The sequence below is a fragment of the Lipomyces doorenjongii genome (genome assembly GCF_038497915.1).
Source record: "Lipomyces doorenjongii strain NRRL Y-27504 unplaced genomic scaffold V1508scaffold_27, whole genome shotgun sequence".
Lineage (NCBI taxonomy): Eukaryota > Fungi > Ascomycota > Lipomycetes > Lipomycetales > Lipomycetaceae > Lipomyces > Lipomyces doorenjongii.
Genome location: NW_027118094.1, coordinates 126,208 through 149,096, shown reverse-complemented (window position 1 = coordinate 149,096; position 22,889 = coordinate 126,208). Strand labels below are relative to the sequence as shown.

At 46.7% G+C, this 22,889-nt stretch overlaps 11 protein-coding genes across 11 annotated transcripts; 8 read left to right on the top strand and 3 right to left on the bottom strand.

Moving 5' to 3' along the window:
• Positions 1-523: 523 nt before the first annotated feature.
• On the top strand, positions 524-1,365 carry V1508DRAFT_371183 (Shr3 amino acid permease chaperone). Its single transcript, XM_066937480.1, has 2 exons — positions 524-698; positions 755-1,365. The coding sequence occupies exons 1-2, from the start codon at positions 653-655 to the stop codon at positions 1,297-1,299; spliced, it is 591 nt and encodes a 196-aa protein (XP_066795602.1). The 5' UTR covers positions 524-652; the 3' UTR covers positions 1,300-1,365.
• Positions 1,348-3,938, bottom strand: V1508DRAFT_138895 (protein-tyrosine phosphatase-like protein). The gene is made up of 2 exons (XM_066935995.1): positions 3,426-3,938; positions 1,348-3,365 (listed from the first exon to the last, which is right to left on the bottom strand). Exons 1-2 carry the CDS (start codon positions 3,715-3,717, stop codon positions 1,396-1,398), a joined length of 2,262 nt encoding a protein of 753 aa, XP_066795601.1. The 5' UTR covers positions 3,718-3,938; the 3' UTR covers positions 1,348-1,395.
• Positions 3,939-4,730: 792 nt separating this feature from the next.
• Positions 4,731-5,202, top strand: V1508DRAFT_404531 (Yippee/Mis18; the record flags this gene model as incomplete). The annotated part of the gene is made up of 3 exons (XM_066938636.1): positions 4,731-4,829; positions 4,919-4,962; positions 5,013-5,202. The coding sequence occupies 3 exons, from the start codon at positions 4,731-4,733 to the stop codon at positions 5,200-5,202; spliced, it is 333 nt and encodes a 110-aa protein (XP_066795600.1).
• Positions 5,203-6,490: 1,288 nt separating this feature from the next.
• V1508DRAFT_371176 (SPOC like C-terminal domain-containing protein) lies at positions 6,491-9,105 on the top strand. Its single transcript, XM_066937479.1, has 6 exons — positions 6,491-6,538; positions 6,600-6,774; positions 6,847-7,150; positions 7,206-8,180; positions 8,234-8,694; positions 8,746-9,105. Exons 1-6 carry the CDS (start codon positions 6,524-6,526, stop codon positions 9,024-9,026), a joined length of 2,211 nt encoding a protein of 736 aa, XP_066795599.1. The 5' UTR covers positions 6,491-6,523; the 3' UTR covers positions 9,027-9,105.
• A 71-nt stretch (positions 9,106-9,176) lies between these two features.
• On the top strand, positions 9,177-10,653 carry V1508DRAFT_418190 (uncharacterized protein). The gene is made up of 4 exons (XM_066940433.1): positions 9,177-9,543; positions 9,609-10,134; positions 10,183-10,439; positions 10,493-10,653. The coding sequence occupies exons 1-4, from the start codon at positions 9,253-9,255 to the stop codon at positions 10,571-10,573; spliced, it is 1,155 nt and encodes a 384-aa protein (XP_066795598.1). The 5' UTR covers positions 9,177-9,252; the 3' UTR covers positions 10,574-10,653.
• Positions 10,654-10,975: 322 nt separating this feature from the next.
• On the top strand, positions 10,976-11,875 carry V1508DRAFT_355156 (40S ribosomal protein eS7; the record flags this gene model as incomplete). The annotated part of the gene is made up of 4 exons (XM_066936946.1): positions 10,976-11,119; positions 11,258-11,340; positions 11,444-11,671; positions 11,749-11,875. The coding sequence occupies 4 exons, from the start codon at positions 10,976-10,978 to the stop codon at positions 11,873-11,875; spliced, it is 582 nt and encodes a 193-aa protein (XP_066795597.1).
• A 797-nt stretch (positions 11,876-12,672) lies between these two features.
• Positions 12,673-14,399, top strand: V1508DRAFT_418184 (ras family-domain-containing protein). Its single transcript, XM_066940432.1, has 4 exons — positions 12,673-12,879; positions 12,977-13,167; positions 13,419-13,491; positions 13,543-14,399. The coding sequence occupies exons 2-4, from the start codon at positions 13,032-13,034 to the stop codon at positions 14,018-14,020; spliced, it is 687 nt and encodes a 228-aa protein (XP_066795596.1). The 5' UTR covers positions 12,673-12,879; positions 12,977-13,031; the 3' UTR covers positions 14,021-14,399.
• Positions 14,400-14,667: 268 nt separating this feature from the next.
• Positions 14,668-15,970, top strand: V1508DRAFT_418180 (uncharacterized protein). The gene is made up of 2 exons (XM_066940431.1): positions 14,668-15,259; positions 15,312-15,970. The coding sequence occupies exons 1-2, from the start codon at positions 14,966-14,968 to the stop codon at positions 15,645-15,647; spliced, it is 630 nt and encodes a 209-aa protein (XP_066795595.1). The 5' UTR covers positions 14,668-14,965; the 3' UTR covers positions 15,648-15,970.
• Positions 15,865-18,117, bottom strand: V1508DRAFT_418177 (uncharacterized protein). The gene is made up of 3 exons (XM_066940430.1): positions 17,967-18,117; positions 17,496-17,818; positions 15,865-16,595 (listed from the first exon to the last, which is right to left on the bottom strand). The coding sequence occupies exons 2-3, from the start codon at positions 17,798-17,800 to the stop codon at positions 16,334-16,336; spliced, it is 567 nt and encodes a 188-aa protein (XP_066795594.1). The 5' UTR covers positions 17,801-17,818; positions 17,967-18,117; the 3' UTR covers positions 15,865-16,333.
• A 185-nt stretch (positions 18,118-18,302) lies between these two features.
• On the top strand, positions 18,303-19,145 carry V1508DRAFT_418174 (uncharacterized protein). The gene has a single exon (XM_066940429.1). The coding sequence runs from the start codon at positions 18,530-18,532 to the stop codon at positions 18,773-18,775; it is 246 nt and encodes an 81-aa protein (XP_066795593.1). The 5' UTR covers positions 18,303-18,529; the 3' UTR covers positions 18,776-19,145.
• On the bottom strand, positions 19,082-22,371 carry V1508DRAFT_404525 (tRNA synthetases class I-domain-containing protein; the record flags this gene model as incomplete). The annotated part of the gene is made up of 9 exons (XM_066938635.1): positions 19,082-19,368; positions 19,394-19,479; positions 19,536-19,771; positions 19,819-20,028; positions 20,080-20,533; positions 20,583-21,807; positions 21,854-22,132; positions 22,188-22,263; positions 22,321-22,371. The coding sequence occupies 9 exons, from the start codon at positions 22,369-22,371 to the stop codon at positions 19,082-19,084; spliced, it is 2,904 nt and encodes a 967-aa protein (XP_066795592.1).
• Positions 22,372-22,889: the final 518 nt, after the last annotated feature.

Genomic DNA, 22,889 nt, shown 5'->3' with positions numbered 1-22,889 from the left:
CAGCATTCGGCCGTATCGGATCAATCCTGTTGTCAGGATGGAACTTACCTCTGAGAGTTTTGATGGTTGCTCAACTGACTCCTAATGCGGGTGCACAAGAAATCTGTCAGGACGATATAAATTGCGAAGCATGATTACCGGTTTCGGAACATGATCAATTACGCCATGAACGCATGACTTCCTCTAGTTCCTGGATCTAGACCTGACGGGCGGTGTCTCAAGAAGACAAGACTATTTAATATGCAAGATACTGAAAATGAGAATTGGGCAGACTCAGGCTACCTGTTGTACAAATGACTTCCCACACCTTTCAAAATGCCAGAGAACGAAAAGTGTTGACAATGCGACAACGAAGTCTCGTCCCACATATGTGGGCTCCTGGATCCTGGAACAAACACGGCAATCGGAAAACAGCTTTGGATATTTATTTACTAGACGCGTTACCCTCGAGGCTGAAAGCACCACGGGTGTTGTACCATATTCAAACTCTTCACAAAATCTCGAGGCACGTTCGTTCGCACCTGCTTAATTAGCCGGTGGGGGCTAGGGCTTATCGCTCCACCCGAAGCACCGTTTGTAGCCGTATGAAAGCTACTAATGGAACTCCAGTGACTTCGGGAATCGTCCTTCTTTGACACAAAATAATTTCAATATGCCGACATCGAGCCGAAGCTTTTCTACGTCGCTTATCCTATGCTGTAAGTCAATGCGTACCCTTACTATCAAACTAAATACTAAACGACCTCAACCTCAGCCTCGTCGTTCCTCCTCGGGATTCTCTTTGTCAATTGGACATACGATCATAAGACACTGTGGACGCCAAACCCAACCGCCGAAGTTTTCGCTCTAGCGAAACAGCATTACACACTACTAGCGACAGAGCCAGTTATAATTCAGCACGTCTTCCACACGGTAGTCGGTCTCGGGTTGCTGGGCTTCGTTATCAAGCTCTACAAACCTTCCGAATCGAACAAGTTATTCGATGGCGGATCGCTTGTGCTGTTCATGGCGGGACTTATCGTGTACCTCACGAATGTCCGACGAGGATTTTATAGCCTGTTAGATGGGGATTGGGGTGACGTAGATGAGGACACGGGGATTAATGTTATTGCTGCAAGTCAGGTTATTATTGCATTTACGTTGCTCGGCGTGCTGGGCTTACAGGTTGGGCAGTATTATGCTGAGGTCCAGGATGATCGGGAGCAGGCGGAGTTTGAGCGGGAGCAGCGGGAATTACGGGAGCGCGGACAACAGGAGGGGGACTTGCGAACCGCCACAGAAGGGAAGAAGGATAAGTAGACATTGTAATTCATATAATGCAAGTACAAGACATTTACAGTGAACAAACAAACAATTGAACATTACAACTACATAAAAATGCATACGGGCGTCAGTTCACTGCGTCTCGGGTATGTATGCCTCATCGGAATTACCGCCATGCGTTAAGGAGTAGCTGTCTAACGGATCTAACGACATTCCTGCCAATTTCTCAATAGCAGGGTGTTCTTGCGTGTCCTCGAGCTCCCTTTCATCAGTCGTGGTCGTAGACTGTGATGATCTAGAGAAACCTAGGGATACGTCCGAGTCGGTAGTGGACAGGGTCGGCGAAAATGCAGATTTGGGCGACCGGTGATATGTCGATGATGAGTGTATGTCGCTGAGACCTGGCTGTTCCACGGCGTCGGCGTATGAGGATGAGAGATATGCTGAGGAAGATGCAATATATGGCAATGCCGCATTTGCCCACGCATTCGATGATGCAGCCATAGACGATGCCCACGACGACAACGTCGAGCTGGCCGCGTCACGAAGACTATCGTACGAGTGGCTTTGCGATGTGGGCATCAATTGTGGCCCCTGTTGCTGCGATTTTGGTTGCTGATACTGTTGTAGTCGTCTCCGATTCTGGACTGCAGCTTGAGCGGTTGCTGTTGACCCGATTCCATTCAGTGTGACCACACTCATTTCTTCCTCTGATCGTCCAAACACTTCATGCCACCATCGGATATTCTTCGGATCCGGGAATATGACTGCGTCAGCTCCACGGTCACCTTGGTCTAAATCCGGGACATAACGAGGATTAATGAATTCTCGCTTCCGCACTACAAAATAGTCCCACACACTCTGGGCACGCTGACTGACATTCGCGTCAATTCTTTCCTTCTCGTTATTAAACAAGAATGTCCCGTACTGGCAGGAATATAAATGATACAACATTCTCCGCAAAAACCTCTCCTGATATTCGAACCGATCGGGGAATTGCCGTAGGAGTTGATACACGCAGTCCAAGAATTGGTGAAATATAGGAGCCGTATACTTTAGCGACGCCCCATGCGACGATGAGCCACCGCCACCTCCAGCACTAGCCTTCTCTGCCGCTGATTTCGCCGCGGACATGACGTTGCTGAACGCTTGATGCGCTGTTGATTGGGACCCGGTGTTACCGCTCTTATCCGATGCCTGGACGAAGGATTTTTCACTGGACAAATGTCCGCATCGTTCTGCGAATCGGTGTCCACAAGCCAGCCACTCTTTCTCAACTAGCGTGATAAACCCGTCAATCGTCCGGAAGTAGGGGTCCAAGAAAATCTGCGCAAGAGATGATAACTGAGCTGTCCGATCCCATCCATCGGAGCAATGTACGAGAACATGTGAATGGAAGTAATGTATCCGCTTGCCCATCAACACTGCACCTTCCATCACGGTTGAAATGTGTTTCAACCAGCCTGATTTGTACAGTAACTCTCGATTCGGTGGTAATGGCGTGATATCACTGTCCTTTAGAGCCTCATACACTTTGTTAAGTGATTCTCGCATGACATGGATATTGTCAATTCCAAGATAGACTTTCCGCGCAAACTTGTAATTCTCCATATTTTCCGATCCGGCACCTAATGCTGTTTGTGCAATAGCATTGGTAGTCGGTCGCGCATCGACAATGAGATTCTCTTGACTAGCGCCGTACGTATTGGGAACTTTCGTCGTCGTAAAAATGGCGTGAATGAACCGCTCGTCTTGTGCAGATCTGTTTTGTTTCAAACCGACCAATGGTTGAGAACAGCGAGTGATCGTGCAGTTGTTGAGTGGATGAATATAGGATAATGTCGGAATCCGTGCTTTCGAACGATACCGTCCAGCGTATGTGAGAACAGAATCCGGGACAGATGCCGGCACGACGAGGACTCGCGGATATGTAGGGCAGAACTGGTAGTCCTCGTTAATTGTTGTTACTCGCCAAGACTTGATCGTAGTGCCAACTCCCATTCGTTGAAATTCTTTAACTGGGTCGTAGATGTTCCAGGTGTTAACCGTCCGCTCGGCTGACCCTGGATGATAATAGAATGCATACAAATGATCGACGCATGCTGCTTTCGTTAGTCACGCTTGCTTTTCCTTGCCTACCTCGTCGCAGGGATTATACTTACGAACGCACGCGAGAGCCATCAACGTATCGAACACTGCCTTCGAGTCCCGCTCATTGTTGAAATTAAATGACAAAAACGCAAAATCACGACACCGTATCCGCAACGCAGAGAACCCTGTAAATGCACTAAATGGACGCCGCTCCACGTATGCCATTATTGGGTAGCACACCCACACTTCTTTGCTCGACACGGCGTTCTCGCGAAAGATGAGGTGGTGGGTCGTCAGGTGTAGTGTGCCTGGAGTGTGCACACCTCGACGCACCATTTCTACATCGTTGACCTGGCTGATCATGTTAACAACCGTTGCAGAGAGAAGTGTCAGCGGAAGAATGGAGCTCGAATATAGTTGCCTATATTGCCGGTCTAGATGAGACTGCACTGAAATAAACGATCAAATGACCACGGGAGGCGAAGCAAGCTATTTCTCAACAGATGTCAATTGCATGCGCAACCGTTCCAGATGGTCAGCCAAATCCGTCGCACTCCAATTACGACTTGAGAATGGCACCGGCCAGGTTGACTCGATGGTGGTCGACTACGGTGCAGACACTCTGGTGCTGAGTTGCTCTAGCTCAGAGCCCCGACGATAAGCTCGCCAGACCGGGTAAACAGCCGTGGTCGCTCACGCCTGTCACCTGTTTAGAGCGACTCCAGTATTACCATAACTAAGCGCTACACCCCGCTCGTTCAATTGTTCTCTGTTTAATTGACCTGTGAAATCGAACATACCAGCGTAACTTTGATCTTGTCGAGACCATCCATGGTGCGGGCTGTCCGGAACGTGCACTAACTTAGTGACACCGTGAACGACGCGTTGTGTGCTGAATCGCCGCGTGGGCAAGTGTGCTGGTCGATGCTACTGCAATCGCAAACTCTACAAATGCTATGCACGTGTGTAGCGATTCAGCAAGTAGGAGTACATTGATCAACGAGAGCACATTGCGAATATGCGTAATTATATTATGTGGACTTATTACGCGGTAATGATGGGATGGTGTCCCTGTCGCTGCGACGATTTTGGTCAGAAGCTCGCCGAGATCGCTGCGTAGGCAGTCGTGCCAACACACGCCCGAAAGTTGCGTCCTAAATGGCGCGCCATATGTCGGTTGCGACGACAAGTACGCATAAAATTGCTGCGAGGGTGCAATTTGGTACGACACCCTCAGTAAAGGAACACACCTATAAGCGGGCCAGCTCGCCCGCTGACTCCCAATCCTGCCCTCATATTGCCGACTCGATTGCAGCATACATTCACCGCACCTTCCGGACAGAATTGCTCCACGCGAGCGACTAGAAGAAAGCGCAATGGGACTTGCGTACAACATCTACCTAAACGACAGCCGCATCTACGGGTGCAAGGTCTGCAATACGCACCTGTCCAATTACACCGACATCATCTCCAGGGTGAGTGGATCCTCCCAACTCATCCGCTGCACGGAACGCTATGCTTCCTTGCGGGTACCGACCAGTGTTAACAGTTCTTTTTACTCTAGCAATTCCGTGGGCAACATGGAAAAGCATACCTATTTGACAAAGTGTTAGTACCTGTCTTGGTGTGTATATGGAGTGGGCTAATTTTGGCTATAGCGTTAACGTCACCGAGGCTAAGCCAGAGAATCGGTCTATGACGACCGGAGAGCATACAGTGCGCGACATTCACTGCCGTCACTGTGGAACCTGTGTTGGATGGAAATACGACCACGCGTATGAACAGTCTGAAAAGTACAAAGAGGGCAAATACATTCTCGAGGTCGAACTACTGGTCCATGTTAAGTGACCAATTTGGCCCCGTAATACTCTCATGCTAGTCCGCTAGAAACTATTTTGCTAGCATGACAGGTGCATTGGACGGATCGGCTGTGATCATGGTAATTTTCTTCCTGCGCGTCTTTCAATCCTTGACTACTGGGTGTTACTATGGAGGCTTGTGAATTCCCGGCGTTCTATAGCGTTTCTTGCTTTTCATTAAGTGTTTATATATATGTTCTGTGATACTATTGGCGTTCTTTGCGAGGTTCATAACTTGTCATTTCATTGGTGTCCATTGTTTCGTGTATTTAAGTTCTTGTGTTACAGTTTTGCCAGTCAGAAGGCTATCGGACCTAGGTGTTCATGGGGTTATGCGTGTATTGGAGTTCTGTCGTCCCTTGGCTATGACAGGTGTTATGATTGTGAATATCGATTTTTAATATTTTCACTAGTTTATAGTGATGGACGGGGTCGACCATTAAGGTTCTCTATTCCATTTTCGGTTTGCGGATATCGATAGTGCTATGGTTTCTTGTCTTAATATTGGCATGCTTGACTTTTACAGAGTGAGTATTACACTGATTTGAGCATGAACAAATTCTATCGCGGATGTATGACGAGGTGGAGTTTTGTCTTTCCGGTTTATCAGTTAGTTTAATACTTTCAGTTGATACACATTACAAGGACGCATCTCTATTGTTGGATGGTGGGCTATATAGGAGGATTCGTAGTAAGTGATGTAGTACGCAAGTGTTGTGGGGTTGGCGGTGGCAGACTAATCACAAAAGTGCGTTGTCGAGCCAGGCCGCATCTGCCCTGTCGGCACTCACGCTTACGCCATAAAAGGTGTTCTTGTTCTATTAAATCATACAATTCAATCACTGGAAATGCCATGCTGTGGATATTGCATCTATGAACATCGAATGGGCCTAGACGGGTGATGGCAGATGCTGATCGCACAATTGAAAGCAAGGAGGGCAAGGGGTCATCGTGAAACCTTAAATCTCGTATATGACATCCATTGCTCAATCTGCGGAGCTCCATCGTTAGTGCCAGAATTATCTCTTAAACTTTGTTTCAATTGCAGACGACAGGCGAGATGTACCTGGCGTACGTCATGCTCGCCTGGTTCTATGTTATTGTTGTGATACTGAGACGAGAATTAGAAGAAACTACGATTAACAAAGCTGCATCGGGTAAGGGCTTTTGTACGTGAATACACTCGCCGGCCTCATAACTACGCGTAATCCACGTGACTCGAGCTCAGTGAGGTAGTGTGACGTTAAGCGCGTCTCGAACACAACAATCAATCTTCACCGTACTACCGCCGTTACGCGTCACAATTAACAATGGCAGAAAAGGAGGTAGTACATGCTAAAGATAATGCTTTTATCTGCGATATTTATTGGCTAACGTAATATTCAGGTGACGGTAATAGTAGTGGATCTAAGTCCATCTATGGCAGAAAGCCACATGGCGGCTGCGAAAGGTCAATCGGACATCGAGATGTTAATGAAGTATGTTTACGACAAAGTTGGGAGTAAGGTCCTCAGTGAACGCAAGACTGATGTAGTTGGAATTGTTGGTGTTGGCACTGATGGTGAGTTCCTTGAAGGTTGTCGCTGTCGCCAGCTGAGCAGCAATAGTAGGGGTAATATTGACCGCTGGACAGACACGTTAAATCGAATGTCGGAAGAGGACGCGTATAAGCACATCAGCATCCTCTACCAAATTCGGCAGTTTCTGTACCGAGATTATCAATTATTACCAACGAAACTGGTTCCATCACTCAAATCACATGGCGATTTGATTTCCGGTCTCGTAGTCGCGATGGATGCAATTGCAGAGTATTGTCGACATCTCAAGTTTATCAAGAACATAGTCATTTTATCAAATTGTGCCACGCCTCTGGATTTTGCTGGAATCGACGGGATTATTGACAAGTTGGCCGAAATGAAAATGAATTTATCGATATTGTGCGTACACACTTACCGCCGCTGTTGCTGCGTTTGCTAACCTTTGTAATAATAGTACTGTCGGCGCAGATGAAGAGACAAGCACAGCAATGCAACGCGCAAACCACAGCGTTCTTTCAGATTTCGTAGATCGCGTCGCCCGTCGGGAGTTAAACGCCATTATTGCCCCATTCGCAGATGTTCTACGTGATCTCGAAATCCCGCACGTTCGCAAAGTTCGCTCGACGAATTCGTACAACGGCACATTGACAATAGGCGACCCGAACAAGTTTAACGATAGTCTGACTATTCCTGTGGAGCGATTTGCGTATGTGAAGACGGCTACTAAGATTAACTCCGTCTCGTACATTAAGCCGAAGGGCAACGTATCGACGTCGCCTACTCGCCAAGCAACTAACACTTTAGGACGGAGGATCAAATATGAGATTACAGTGACCAAGGAATCGGATGATGGAAACACAGGAAAGGACGTTCAGGAGGTCGAGAAAGGCGACCTTAAAAAGGGTTATCGTTATGGTGCCTCGGTTGTCCCGCTGTCCACTGAGGAGGAGGAAAGTCTAAGATTCGTTACGAATATCAGTTTGGATATAATTGGATTCGTGCCATATGACACCATCGGCCCATGGCAACGACTTACTGAAACAAATTTCGTCATGGCGAAGAGAACCGACAAGAAAGCCACGCTCTGTTTATCGAGTTTGATTCACGCCATGGTTGAGAACGAATTGTATGGAATCGCACGATTTGTGATCAAGAATGATAGGCCGCCAGCCCTGATTCTCTTAATTCCTTTTATTACGGATGACTTTGAAGCATTAGTCGAGACGCAGTTACCTTTTGCGGAAGATGTTCGGTCATTTAAATTTCCTTCTCTAGATATTATCAGGACTATTAAGGGCAAAATCCTGAAGGAGCACCATTATTTGCCGACAGAGGAAATGAAGAATAATATGAAGGATTTCATAAACGCTATGGATATCTCAAATCTAACTCCAGAGGGATTACCTGCAGATTTAGATGATCCAAATGGGTATGTTATTATGTACCTTTCTAGTCTTTGACAGACTAACACTATTACTGTAGACGTGAGTTTGCCGCTGTCGGCGAGATATTTGATCCTGTGATCGCGAATACCAGGCAAGCGATCATGTATCGAGCTTTACATCCAGGACAAGATCTGCCACCGCCTTCGGACAGTTTATTACGGGACACGTACCCGCCAGAAGCATTGGTGAAGCAAGCATCACCTATCGCGAATCGTCTAGTTGAGTCAGTTAACGTTAAGAAGATCGCAAAGTACAAGACGAATAAACGGCGTTATGCCGCAGAGGGCGAGGAAGAACTGAAACAAGAGAGTATTCTTAACGTGGACGAGCTTATCGGTGGTAATGCTAATAAGAATGATGCACAACGACCGGCGTCCAAGAGACGAAAGATATACACGACTGAAGACGAGGAACATGGGGAGTTCGATATCGAGGCAGAGATTGACAAGTGGCAGCGGATCGCGGCGGGTCCAGAGAGCGATGCCGCATTGCCGAGAAGTATGTACTACGATGAGCAGTTATTGTGAATACAAATGCTAATGGAATCAGTATTCGAGCAAGGATGCGCAGATATCGATATGCTCCTCAGCGGTGAGAATCTCGATCCGGCCGTGGTTATTAAAAAGGTCTCCATTTTACGATCATCTGCTGTTAAACTCGATGAGCCTGGGTGGTATAACAACTACATTGTGAAGCTTCAGGATGCTTTGGTTATGGGTGGTTTAGCGAATTCAGGTCGCAGCAAAATCTGGGAGGAATTGTCGATGAAGGGATTAGGCGAGATTCCAGTTAGTGACGGGTACTTGGAGGATGATCTTGTTGGGCTGTAAATGCGTATGCCGTATTGTAAATTCGGGCACATATTTTGTGTACAATAGTAATTTGGGGATTAATTGACATACATCGGATAGTTGTAGCCGTGCTTGTCGACACATTGCGATGACCGTCGTGAAACTCCCAAATGTACCATCCGATTTCGACAACACATTATCGACGCTCCTAAAGCAGCAACATTTGTGTCAACTTCATGTGTAGTTACTTATAACGCAGTCAGCTATGCGGGGTCGAGGTAATTCTATCATGTGGTCGCTGGACTTATTTTCTGTTTCAAAGCGTTGTCGTGCTATACTTGCCGAAACGCGACAACTGGGAAGTAGACACCACGGTCACCTCTCAACATGTCGGCTATTCTCCTCCAGTACCCCGGTCCGAGCTGAATTTATGCAAGTGTTTAGCCGAAAAGTCAAGGAGAAGCAAAGGGACAGAGCGGCTCTTGATCCGGAGACGAGCAGGACGGTGGATTACCTTCGGAACGAAGTCGCAAGTCGGCTTGTGGAACGACTGCTAGTACGTATTGCTTGCGCATTCCATTCATACGGCATATGGAAAACAATTAGTAACGTGCATATTAGTTGATTGCGCGGCAACATGAAACGATGGTGGACATCGGCGCGGGCGCAGGGAGCATAGAGCAGGCTATCTGCAGCAATCGTGAAGATCCGAACGACAATGGCATTATGCAATCCCGAATAAAGAAGATTATAATGACTGAAATGTCAGAAAAGCTGCTTTACCGTGATTCTAATCCGGACCAATTCCCATTCAACAAAGAGCTGGATATTACACGCGTTAAACTAGATGAAGAAGTGCTCTACACTCCAGAATTGCTTAACGCGATCACGGGATCCGAGGCCACTCAGCCATTCAGCGACTATATGTTCGAGAATTCTGTCAATACGGTAATTAGTAACCTGTCAATACATTGGGTTAATGATCTTCCGGGACTGCTACGGAAAATTAAATTCATGTTGGTGCCGGATGGCATATTTATTGCGAGCATGTTTGGAGGCGATTCGCTGTTTGAATTGCGCACTTCTTTACAGATTGCGGAAATGGATTTGTTTGGTAGAATTGCTCCTCGTCTTTCTCCACTAGCAGGTATGATTGTTTTTGGTTTCCAGCTTGCATATTCTGACAGAGTAATAGACGTCCGAGATATGGGTGGCTTAATGCAACAAGCTGGCTACAATCTCATCACAATAGATGTCGACGATATTATAGTCTCATACCCAGATCTGATGTCATTAATGCGAGATCTCCGGGACATGGGCGAGAGTAACGCAGTGCTAAACAGACCACACTATTTGCCGCGAGAGCTTATCAACGCGGCTGAAATGACTTATCGGAAAATGCATGCCAATGACGATAATACTCTTCCGGCTACATTTAGAATTATTTACTTGGTATGTACATCGCATGTTTATTTTGTATGATTTAGCGCTGATCACCAATTCAGATTGGATGGAAGCCGAGTCCGACACAGCCGAAGCCACTTGAACGGGGATCCGCAGATGTAAACTTAAAGGACATTTTGTAGAATATAAGCGATAGACTTCGCCATTGGCAATTTGTATATAGAGATCGCACAATACATATATATTTTACATGGGCGATTAATTCTGTCGGCCACATTTTTGGTTACATAAGGCTGTAAATCATTATGTGAACATACTCTACCGTGGGTCCATCATCGCCGTTAACAAATACACCTAACCCGATATAATTCTGTGCTGAGACAAATTGTGCAAGACCCTAATATTGCCTATAGGGTTTCCGCAAAAACACAGTCACGCGCCACCGTTGGCTGTATGACGGCTAGCACGCAGACTACGCCTGCGGAGTGCCACACATCCAAAATTGAAGCTCCATCCAAGATCGAGAAACAGTGCAACAACCGACAGTCACTGGTACTCTTGTTCAGTTCTACAGCACAACGAAAATGTCGGCCACAAACAAGCTTACCAGCCCTGCGACTGCCAACGACCTTGAGCTCTCGATTGCTCAAGCCCTTTTCGATCTCGAGACGTCCGTTGCGGATCTTAAGGCCGATTTGCGACCACTGCAATTCTCTGCTGCTAAGGAGGTAGGGAGTTCTCAGTTATATTATTTTGACTAGCATAAAGAGGATGAATAATTTTGAATTGCACGAATTGACGAGTTAGAAATTTGGTGATTCACACGTGCTGCGTAGACACAGAGGCTAATTGATGTGTTAAAATAGGTCGATGTCTCTGGTGGAAAGAAGGCCATTGCCATCTTCGTTCCTGTTCCCCTCCTCGCTTCTTTCCATAAGATCCAGCAGCGGTATGTGTTATTTAAGATACGAAGATCGTCTTTATTTGCACCAAACAAGATGTCGTCTTTTGGTTGAACGTCAGAGCTTATTGATGCTGACTGTTTTTATTAGTCTCACTCGTGAGCTGGAAAAGAAGTTCTCCGATCGTCATGTCGTTTTCATTGCTCAGCGACGCATTCTTCCTAAGCCTGGCCGTCGCTCAAGACAGAAGCAGAAGCGTCCTCGTTCTCGAACTTTGACCGCTGTCCACGACGCTTTGCTCGAGGACTTGGTCTTCCCCACAGAAATAGTTGGCAAGAGAATCCGATCGCTCGTTGGTGGCGGCAAGCTCCATAAAGTGTATGTATAATTTATCTGTTTTGGCGTGAAATCTGTACGGGCGTTGCAATTTGATGCTAATGCGTTGGGTGCTATAGTTTCCTCGATAACAAGGACTCCACTGCAATTGACTATAAGCTTGAGTCTTTCCAGTCCGTCTACACCAAACTTACTGGCAAGCAGGTTGTTTTCGAGTTCCCTGCTATTCAGGGTGAAGTTTATTAGATGGGTAGAATGGGTAAAAAAAGTGGGGCGAAAATGAGTAGCAGGTGCAATTGTTTTTGTCATGTATCATACTACGTTTAATCGAAATGAACGACTTCAAAAAAAGTGCATGTCCAATGAGTAACTCGGTTTTGTGGAGTTTTGCAGACGATAAATGGCCATGGGTGCTGCTGGACGACTGAAGTTGCAGATGGCATCGGTTTCTCACTTTTTGGATTGATATCGCCTAACGGCTTGACCCTAATATCATGCGTGGCAGCTAATACTTATTGCACTTCACTGAACTTTGCTTAGGACCCTGATCTATAAGTTCCCTGAGTCTGGGTGTAATTTATATGGTAACTCGACTTGTCGGAATTGTGCTGTATCATCAAGTTTTCTCACCGAAGAATTCTACCTTCCCGGAAGGCAGTGATCAATAAGCAGACTCCATTGTGACTAAAGTGGATATAATAAATCATTTCAAGCTGTATGGAGCGTTTTAATGCGGAGTTTGATTGACGACCGAACTTGAACAGTCGAAAGGTCAAAATCGAGCGCGCTTATGCCGCATACTTATCGTTGACGGATAAGGACATTGGGTAAGGTATACTTAAGTGGTGCATGAGAGTGCATCTGAGCACTATATGGCGAAATGCCATTTGAATATGCCATCACTCATGGATCCGAATAAGAACAGCACGAGGCCGGGTAATAAGTGCGCAGATATTCGCAGTGCCAGTTACTGCAGCGGCGATTAGTGTCAGCCAGTTCACGTTTAGCACAGCAGCACTGACCTCTAAGCCTTCCCAACTTCCACCTTCTGTCGTCAACACTCTATTTGATTTCTGCGCATCGTTTCGTGGTCTATTTGCATCGGCAACATATTTTTGCCAGTGTTACTATTGTGTCTCATCACGCTATTCTCGTTATCGGATATTTGTGCAATCCATCAGCTGGCCCATTAAGGAGTTTTTTTTGCCGCCCTCAGCTTTTCTCTCGAGTTTTCTTCCTTCTCGACTGAGGTGAGTAACGGATGCAGTTTCGCTAGGACTCGGCTCATTGTGTTAGAACGTATATGTCAATAAACGGTCAAGGACACTAACTGAAGTAATTTATTAGATTATAAATTTCCTACCTTCCAGTTTGTCACAGCCAGATCAAGAAATAGTACATCATGAGTTCATTGGATTCAGCGCCGTCGGCGCCCAAGCCCACTGCGTCTGTCAAGCTCGTTCTTCTTGGCGAAGCCGCTGTCGGAAAGTCCAGTCTTGTTTTACGATTTGTCAGCAATGATTTCCAAGAGAATAAAGGTTCGTTTTTAGTTCTGAATTTGCTTGCCGGAGTTTTGATGGGTGGATTGACCGGATGTGGATGGAAGGTGGGAGACTCGTGATCCCTATCATCAGCGATCACGATGTATCGTGCATCGACTTCCGATAGTAGCACTTCATGACTTTATTTGAGATTGCTGGAAATAACTATTTTCATCCACTCATGTCCCAACTCCGCAATATTCATTTGGCATGATGACCCGGCCAGTGCTAACACTATGTCTTCGTAGAACCTACTATTGGAGCTGCCTTCCTTACTCAGAAATGCACTCTTCCTAATAGAACAATCAAGTTTGAGATATGGTATGTATTGATTGATATGCCACGTGGGGCTGAGGGTTGATACTGTCACAGGGATACTGCCGGGCAGGAACGTTTCGCCTCGTTAGCGCCTATGTATTACAGAAATGCACAGACAGCTCTGGTAGTCTACGACCTGACAAAGCCCACGTCGCTAATCAAGGCTCGCCACTGGGTAAACGAACTGCACGCACAGGCCAGTCCCAAGATTGTCATCGCTCTAGTCGGCAACAAGCTCGATCTGTGCAACGAAGGCGGCGAGAACGACGAGGAAGAGGATCGGCGCAAGATTTCTACTGAGGAGGGAAGAAAATTCGCTGAGGAAGAAGGTCTCTTGTTCTTTGAAACATCCGCGAAGACCGGTGCCAATGTTAGGGACGTGTTCTTGGCTATCGCGTCCAAGATCCCGGAAGAAGTCGTCAACAAGCGCGGAGGTGTTGCTGGCGTCAAAGGAAGAACTGGCGCTGGCGAGGGTAGAGTTGATTTGGAATCTAGATCGGGCGAGAACAACGCTGGGGGATGTGCTTGCTAGGGGATAGTGAGCTGGGTTTTTTTTTGATTTAGTTTGCTTTCTACTCGTTTATGTTTTATTGTCGCGTGTTATAGTGTTTTAATCAAGGTAGTCACATTTGATTGGTTTTGAAGTAGAAGGAATGTCGCGTTCTATGCATCTTGTATGCACGAAGAGCTACTACGGGACTTTTTGAAATGAAGCTCGATCAAAGTATTTCTTATATTTGTTAACTTGATTCTGGACAATATTTTGTTTGGAAGGCGCAATTGAATCAAGAATAGTAGTCTGTATTCATAGGTCGTTAGGAGGGTAATTTTTACATATAGTATCTAGGGTGTTACAGCAATTTAATGGCATATTTCATATTTATTTTGTATCATTTCGATGGCAAGTAGTGGATTTCGCGTTCCAGTTCGCCTACGATTCTTGAGGTCCTCTTGTGTGGTGACGCATGTAGATACTGTATGCCAGTTCCATGCCCGGCTACGCAATTTGGATACCCAGAAACGCCTAATCATTCTTGTGCGAAATGAATCCGTCGGACATATTTTGACCATAGAGTGATGAACTGTCCAGCGGTTTGCCCGAGTCGGTGTCCCCACGAACGCCACCAATACCACGCGAGTTTGACGGCGACCCGAAAAGGTTTACATTGGGACCAATACACTTCCCTGAAACTTTTTAGGAAAAAATAGAGGACAGGTTTTGCAGAACTTGCCAACTATTGGATAATTTGAATTTATTTTTATAGAGGATCGGAAAGCGTTTTAGTATTAGACATATTTATTCCGGTACGTTGGTTACTGGATCTGTTATTTTTTCGCTTGGTTCTCGAGAGGCGGCAGTGAATTATCGGCCGTGGCCGCGAAATCTTCCGACAACGCAGTTTGCAAACAACTTTGTGCCGCTAGTTCTACTTCACGGGGCACAAAAACTTGATAACCACCAACTTTTTACAATATAATGTCATCCTGGGTCCGAGGACTTTTGGGAAACGGCAACAACAACAACAGCAGCACATCGGCGACGTCCGAGGCGCAGCCACAGCACGATCCAACGCCATTCGCGTCGACAGTGCAGCACGACTCACACGAAAACGCAGGACCGTCAGCTTTCGATATCGGGATTCGGAATATATTATCCCCTACAGGTCAGTCGTTAGAGGGACAGAGTACTGTTGTGCCGATTCCTACGGTTGGGAAGGACGAGCCAACGGATTTTAACCATCTTATTGAGGAAGCGAAGGAATATACTATGGTACGTCGTCGTTCGTACTTTACATTTGGAAGTAGTCTGACAGTAGATATAGAGTCATCCAATAATCATCGGCGCCGGCATTGCGGCAGCGGCATTCGCCGCCCGTGTCGGCATCCGCGCAGTGCAGCGCTTCCGCAATCTGCCAGTTGGCACCGGTCCCGGCGGCAAGAAATTTTACAAAGGCGGGTTCGACCCCAAAATGAACGCGAAAGAAGCACTGCTGATACTGGGGCTCAACGAGACGTCGCTGTCGCGGTCGAAATTGAAAGAAGCGCATCGAAGGATTATGTTGCTAAATCATCCGGATCGGGGCGGGTCGCCATATGTCGCGACGAAGATTAATGAGGCGAAAGATTTTTTGGAGAAGAGGGGTCGGTTGAAGCCATGATCGCATATTGGAATAGACATAAAATGCAAAGCGGGATCAGCGGGATAGACGATGTATTGTATGATGATAGGAAGGACCTCCTGCTATTTACTGTTGTACGGGGTGGTACTGTAATATGGCGGCGGCACTGATGTTATAATGGCATTTCGTTGGCGAACTTCTTTTACGGTTCGAGAAAACTGGCCATGACTTGTAAATAATCTCTCCTTATTGTTGGGTTGCTAGTTGATTTCGAACATGATACGATTTACTTGCATGAATTTAAATCCACATGAAGACCGAGGCCATTGAAGTAGAATGATAGTAATACAGGAATATATTCATAGGCGACTAAGGAAACGATAGTAATGATAATTATAAATCGTGATCGACCAACGAACGATAACATAACTGTGAGAACGCCTCCTAGACTGGAATACACATCCTTGAAAAAAGAACCTAGCACACTATACACCGGGCCAAACCGACATGTGCTCAGACCGAGCACATTAGTAACAGATGAGTGAAATAAATGAAACAACGCAGACAATGAACATATGACGCACGAGCAACCAAGAGTAAAATTAAACAACGCAATGACAAAACTCTATCAAAAATGACACAGGAGGAATGATAGCCGCAAGTTTGGAGTGACTAATATGAATAATGGAATGTAGAGCGCAGGCGATGCGCCTAGAGCATATGGACTATTCCTCCATCTTGCCGAAAACGCCAACATCGTCATCTTCCCGGAATTCGTCGTCCCGCAACGAATCATCCTCCTCATCAAACATCAAATCGTCAGCAGAGTTTTCACGGGAGCTACGGTCGTGCTGATGTCCAAGTTCAGCAAGCTCGTCTTCCTCAGTCATCGACACAAGGATAGAGGCAGCCTCCAAAAGCTGAACCTGCTGGTGCTTTGAGATCAGCAACTTGGATGTCATGCTCCACTCTGGAGTGTGCTCCCATCTGCGAACTCAGTTAGCATAGTCATATACATTCAGCATATTGGTGGGTATGATTGCGCGCATTCGATGACGGTACAAAGCCCCTCTCTGGTGTCAAACAACACACTAAATTTAGGTCAGTTCAGCATGCAGCGGCAAGGTTGTTAACAAGGACCGCATTTAGGTCGTCGTGCTGCATAATCCGCCACTAATGTCGCACGGTCATAACAGCTGCTGCACCCCATTTTTTGGCTAAATATTTGTCGGCCCAAGCGCGACCCAAAACGCGTTCCAAGCAGCGAAATTATCCCCGCCATTTCACGACCAAATCAAATAAGAAAATGTAGAGCAGCTTGACTCTTCTTTTGTGGTCGTTCGCTAATAGCATGTAAACCAAAGTGGCACAGCCTCGAAGTTTGGTGGGATACCGAAAATACCCTTACCCTTCTGCTAAAATTAACCGCAGATCACCAGGCAGCGAGCGGCCAACAGAGCGTCGTCCGTCAGTTGTCGACCGGGTTCCTTGTAATTATGCCCGAGGACATCAAACCCATGCGTTGTCGTGCAACATGAGCAGCCCTGCACCAGAGTCGGCGAATCTTGCCGTTATACGAAATAAAAATATTCCCTCGGACAGAACAGCACAGCAGTAGGAATTGAGTATGTTGTAAATGAAATCGAGATAAACAATGTTTCTCGCGCAGAAATATTTTAAGATCAATGAGTCAAGGGACTTCCAGCCAGCCAAAACATTCTCGACAGTAAGGCCGGACGCAGAACGTACGTAGAAGTAAGGCAATCATCAAGAAAGGCCGAACTTGATGTGATCCGCGGTATGAATTAATACCGGATGAGTACGACCCAGTAACCACCAATGCGCGCAATCATACCAGTAAATCCGCAATGCATAAAATCTACTTACAGATGCTTTGTCAGACAAGAGATGTGCTTGTACCCCTTACCACAAGTCTCGCATTTGAGTTCCTCCTTTAGTCTGCCGGATGTAGTTTCACCCTCCGAGAACCGGCGAGCGGCGAGGATCTTTCGCGAGAGAGAGGAAACTCCCAAGCTGGATGAAATCGACGATGGTGGAGAAGGATAGGACGCACCGACAGACGACGACACGGATGAGGAGACGGATGACGAGAGATTGTGGGCGTGGGTTCGCGCCCCGGGGATCGAGTAAGGAGCGACAGAGACAGATGATCGTCGTCGTGAGGAGGTCATATTCGCTTATGGTATGTCCTGAGCCGACTAATTAGCATCTTAAGCTTGATATTATGATGTCCTTCGATGAAATGTGTTCGATGGCATCGACTAAGCGGACACGGCGCAGTGCGGGTGATTCGGAACCGGCTATCGCAATTGTCGACAACAAATACGTAATACTTACACTGAGAGCAGCCGTGCATTAGCGGTACGGAGTGCAAACACCGTATAAGATATGATTGGGGATCAATTGAGTGAAAAGCTGAGGTAGACGCTCGACGAGATATATCTGGGTAGAGAAGTACTGTGGAAAATCAAAAATAAAAATGATGAGGGGGGGGAGACTATGGCGAAGAAGCGTTGGGAAGCGGGCAGCAGCGCAACGAGGAACGAACAGGTCACGGATCACATCATCTCGGGGGACACGCCAGTGAGTCACGACTCACAGACCACATGTCTGCACCTGGCCAGGCCAGCGCTCCCGATTGGGACGCGACTTCCCGCCTCCCTGCCGCTTTCGGCCGGGAGAGGCTGGCCCCATCATTTATGTGAGAATAGGCTATTTCCATCAGAAAAGTTGTCCTGTGGCTGACTGTGACCGGAATGTGACCTTGGCTGGACAAAGAGAGCCCGAGTCTGCTGACTGCTGACTATCGTTCTCGGGGGAGCAACAAAGTGTCATCTGCTAGCTAGTGGTTGGGGTAAGCAATTGGGCGAACCCAGTGCTGTCCACGCGATCTGACAGCGATGTCCCCCACCAACGTACCGTCAGCGAAAGTTCGCGCTCGTTTTCACCATACAGCGCGCCGTCTATGCCAGTTCCTCCTGGCAATTTCGATGGCTATGCCTGTTCACATCCACGGTTGCGATGGTTGTGTCGCTCCAAGAAGTTCACGTCAGTTCTGTCACTTTTCGCAACCATCAGTAGTTTTTGATATCATTCTATTCATACAAACTTCAGTCAGTGTGGTTCTTACTCTACTTGCAGATTAAATGTAACACCCTCCGCGTTCTGTGGGACCCTTGGTCCTGTCCCCGTGGTTAGGGTGGAGAACAAGGCACATGTTGTGATTATGATGCAAGTTGCCCTTAATTGTTAGCACATCTCTATATATATTGTTCAAGATCAACACCGTTGTGACTGGTCGCCGAGGGTCAAGCCAACTAGATATTAGTATCACAGATATAATTCAAAATCTAGCACCCCGCGGCTGTAACACCGGCATTTCGTTCATATTTACAAGTGCACAACATGCTAATATATATACTATATACAAAGTGTCTATATATACCATTAAATCACAGCGCATTAAATTCATGCATGCTTTTCACCGTCTCCGCGCACTCTGCACAAACTTCTGACTCCTTCTTGGCATTCCAGTGCCAGCATCTGGGACACTTGTGCCATGATGGACTCACGACAGTCGATTTCACCCTGCTTCCCAATATTGTGAGCTCCTTCGGGATGGACGACCAACGACGTGCTGTTGACAGATCACTGTCGGCTCTGCCGGTAAGCACGGTGACTTCAGAAGTTACAAAATACTCCGCAAGGTGAGCTTCTGCGAATGCCGTTAGCATTGTTTCTCAAAATACCATAATGGAACTTACTATAACTTTGCAACAACTCGAACGCATTGGTACCTGGTTCGGTAGACAAAACGACTCCCGCATCCAACGAAGTTCCAATATTACCCCTATGCATCCATTAGTCCACAAACATTTGTACGTAAAAGCTTAGCATATTACATACGATTTGCGAGCAACTTCTAAACCGTCATTAACGGCATCCCGAATCTGAGACAGTTGCAAAAAGTCGTGCCGTAGTTTCTCATTATTCCATTCCTCTGGAGTTTCGTACCAACCTGCCACAAATGGCGAGAACACGTCTTCATTCTGACCAGTCACGCAACACGGTGCGTGATGCCAGGCTTCTTGCGTGAGGAGTGGTATTATCGGTGACAGAACCGACGCGTATGTTCGGAAAATCTATCCAACTATTAGCACAATTATTTCAGTAACGAATCATTACGTACGTGAGCTAGCACTGTTAATGCAGTGCCACGAGACAGGCTAGATGGATGATCTGTGTAGAGACGAGATTTAATAACTTGGAAATACGACGATGACAGTTCAGCAACATTCTTGTTGATAGCCTGGACAACTCTGTTGAAAGCGAAATTATCGTAATGAGCTTTTACTGATTTCTCAAGCTCGTATAGACCATACAGTGCATTCTGATCAATCTGCGCGTTTATTAGCAAGTCGCTCGAAATAAATTAAATGTAAAGATTTACCGGTCCAAGCTCTCCATATGGAACATCTTTTTCGTACTTGAAAAACGGCGTAGGCTTGAAGTTACCCAAGATATACTTAAACGTTCTCCGCAGCTTACTCAACGAATCTTGCACCCGTTTAAACGACTCTACACTAACGGAAATATCCGTCGTGTAGTCATTCTGGGCAACCCACAATCTCAAGCCGCTGACGCCAATAGGCTGCATCATGACCTTATCAATCTTAAACTTGTCCCATGCAATAGCTCCAGGAGCGATCACGTTGCCGAGCGATTTTGACATTTTGCGTCCTTTGGCATCGAGCGTGAAACCGTGGGTTAGCACGGTGCTGAATGGTGCTTTTCCATTTCGATGAGTCGCCGTGTATGTGAGGAGCGAGGATTGGAACCATCCACGGTGTTGATCGGACCCTTCGATGTACACATCAACTAGATTCTTCTCCTTTTCACGAAGACTAATAACTGTTAGCCGACTGGTTCATTGAAAATCACTGCATAACCCACCTCCCATATTTCTCCTGGATCAACGTCCAGCTAGTTCCGCTGTCGAACCACACGTCCATCGTATCCTGCCCTTTCACGTAATTTTTCCCGTCTTCTCGATATTCTGGCGCTATCCAATGCCTGATGTCATCCTCCTCAGCGAACCATGTGTCAATACCAACCTCCTTAATTTCATTGATAATATATTCAATACTAGTATCGGTCAGTAGCGCATCCCCAGTTGTCGAGTCGTACAACACAGGAATCGGCACTCCCCATGCTCTTTGCCGCGAGATACACCACTCCGACCGCTCTCCAGTAAAGCTCTTGAGTCTATGCTTTCCGGTTTCAGGGAGAAAATCCACGTTATCGAGGGACGCCACTGCCTTGTCTTTTATCGATCCGAGGTCGGCAAACCACTGTGCCGTCGCACGAATAATAACCGGCTTTTTCGATCGCCAGTCGTAAGGATACTTGTGCTGGTACCCGCTATTGACACCCGCCAATGCGTCAACCTCTGCAAGAAGTTTGAGGACGGTAGACTGGCCGTCTTTGAACACTGATTTGCCTATCAAAATCTCGAGCCCGGCGGGAACGCTAGCGTCATATTCTCCGTACTCGTTCACCGGAGAACATGGCTCGATGCCATATTTCTGACAGACTAAATAGTCTTCCATGCCATGTCCAGGGGCACAGTGGACTAAACCGGTACCCGCGTCGGAAGTAACAAAGTCCGCGGGCAGGATCGACTGGGTAACAGTATTGGAATGTAACGGATGCGTATAGCCGAAACTAGTCAACGCTGATCCCGGAATCGACCCAGCTAGAACTCGCAAAGGACCCAAATCGTCAGAAACAGATCCCGCACGAGATTCAGCCAAGATAAGCACACCGTGGGTGTCGCTGGATACAACTTGGTACATCATTTCCGGGTTAACCGCGATAGCCTTGTTCGCGGGAATTGTCCATGGTGTCGTGGTCCAAACAAGTACGTGTACTGGCTTACCGCTGATGTCAACGTCTGACTGCTCTTTCACTAATCTTACAAACTCGTCCGGTGTTAGGAGAGGGAATTTAACATACACCGCAGTGCTTCTATGCTGCGGCGCATACTCCAGTTCTGCTTCTGCCAACGCAGTATGTGACTGACAACTCCAATAAACCGGACGAAAACGACGGTATATGACCCCAGCGTTAACCATCAACCTAAATACTTCTAGTTGTCTAATCTCATAATCGGGATCTGCTGTACATCAGCAACCGCCCCACATCACATATGCATGGAACTTTACTCATAGTCTTATACGGGTTCTCCCATTCACCCATTGTACCCCATTCCTTAAAACTACTCATTTGCTTAGTGATAGTGTTCTCAGCATGTTGCCGTGCTAATTTCCGAATCTCAACTGGCGTCAATTGCGATGCCTTTTTGCTGTACTCGAGACTTTCGAGCACCTTCAATTCAATTGGAAGACCGTGACAGTCCCAGCCGGGTATATATGAAACTCGTCGACCTTGCATGACTTGGTAACGGATGATCATGTCTTTTATTATTCGATTGACGGCGTGGCCTATTGTTGCGGTTGTCAATGCCTGCATGGATCAGGCGACCAAAATTGAACGTACCAACATGTACATCTGCATTAGCATATGGTGGACCATCGTGCAATATGAATAGACTATTCTCCGGTAAATTCTCTTTCTGCTTGCTCGTCAATCCTTCAAGGTCCAACCATTCCAGACACGCCAAAGACCTCACCTGCCAGTTATAAACCTGATCCGAAATAACACTTAGAAACTGCTCCTGCATTTTCATAGCTGCGGTACGATCGGGAAAGTCTGTGCTCGGAAGCATGACTGTATCAGAATAATCGTGACTCCATCGTTTTGCGCAAATTGCCGTTGACCGAGTTACAATGGCTCTGTGTCCTGGCCACAGGAGTCCTACAACGGCCGGCGCGCCTGCGTCACTGACCGATCTGTAGAGCCAGCTTGCACGCATACTGTACCGTTATGAGACTTTGGCACGATTGTAGCAGGCCCATCCGCATAGGAGTTCAGCAAGTATGACCCAAAAAGTAACCAAATAATTTCGGGGTCTTAAACGCTACATGAGCCACACAAAATCTCCGACGTCGGGCAAACTCGAACTCGGGGTGGTGATTAAATTACCCGGACGTAAACTTTCTCTCGCATGCTTGGGGGGGACTTCCACCGTGTATAAATACACTGTAATTCAATAAAAAAATGTAGCCATATATTGCTCTGTACGTGATAAGTGCGACTAGTAACCTTCAGGATTTTCTATTCAATTCATATGTCAAATCA

Coding starts and splice junctions, on each gene's coding strand:
- V1508DRAFT_371176 (XM_066937479.1), top strand. Junction 8,181..8,233: donor GATTTAGATGATCCAAATGG/GTATGTTATTAT, acceptor CTATTACTGTAG/ACGTGAGTTTGCCGCTGTCG. Junction 8,695..8,745: donor CGATGCCGCATTGCCGAGAA/GTATGTACTACG, acceptor TAATGGAATCAG/TATTCGAGCAAGGATGCGCA.
- V1508DRAFT_418190 (XM_066940433.1), top strand. CDS start 9,253: ATGCGGGGTCGAGGTAATTCTATCATGTGGTCGCTGGACTTATTTTCT. Junction 10,135..10,182: donor TCGTCTTTCTCCACTAGCAG/GTATGATTGTTT, acceptor ACAGAGTAATAG/ACGTCCGAGATATGGGTGGC. Junction 10,440..10,492: donor CATTTAGAATTATTTACTTG/GTATGTACATCG, acceptor TCACCAATTCAG/ATTGGATGGAAGCCGAGTCC.
- V1508DRAFT_138895 (XM_066935995.1), bottom strand. CDS start 3,717: ATGATCAGCCAGGTCAACGATGTAGAAATGGTGCGTCGAGGTGTGCAC. Junction 3,366..3,425: donor GATGGCTCTCGCGTGCGTTC/GTAAGTATAATC, acceptor TAACGAAAGCAG/CATGCGTCGATCATTTGTAT.
- V1508DRAFT_418177 (XM_066940430.1), bottom strand. CDS start 17,800: ATGACCTCCTCACGACGACGATCATCTGTCTCTGTCGCTCCTTACTCG. Junction 16,596..17,495: donor TCTTGTCTGACAAAGCATCT/GTAAGTAGATTT, acceptor CTGAGTTCGCAG/ATGGGAGCACACTCCAGAGT.
- V1508DRAFT_418184 (XM_066940432.1), top strand. CDS start 13,032: ATGAGTTCATTGGATTCAGCGCCGTCGGCGCCCAAGCCCACTGCGTCT. Junction 13,168..13,418: donor TGATTTCCAAGAGAATAAAG/GTTCGTTTTTAG, acceptor ATGTCTTCGTAG/AACCTACTATTGGAGCTGCC. Junction 13,492..13,542: donor ACAATCAAGTTTGAGATATG/GTATGTATTGAT, acceptor ATACTGTCACAG/GGATACTGCCGGGCAGGAAC.
- V1508DRAFT_371183 (XM_066937480.1), top strand. CDS start 653: ATGCCGACATCGAGCCGAAGCTTTTCTACGTCGCTTATCCTATGCT. Junction 699..754: donor TACGTCGCTTATCCTATGCT/GTAAGTCAATGC, acceptor CCTCAACCTCAG/CCTCGTCGTTCCTCCTCGGG.
- V1508DRAFT_418174 (XM_066940429.1), top strand. CDS start 18,530: ATGTCCCCCACCAACGTACCGTCAGCGAAAGTTCGCGCTCGTTTTCAC.
- V1508DRAFT_418180 (XM_066940431.1), top strand. CDS start 14,966: ATGTCATCCTGGGTCCGAGGACTTTTGGGAAACGGCAACAACAACAAC. Junction 15,260..15,311: donor AAGCGAAGGAATATACTATG/GTACGTCGTCGT, acceptor CAGTAGATATAG/AGTCATCCAATAATCATCGG.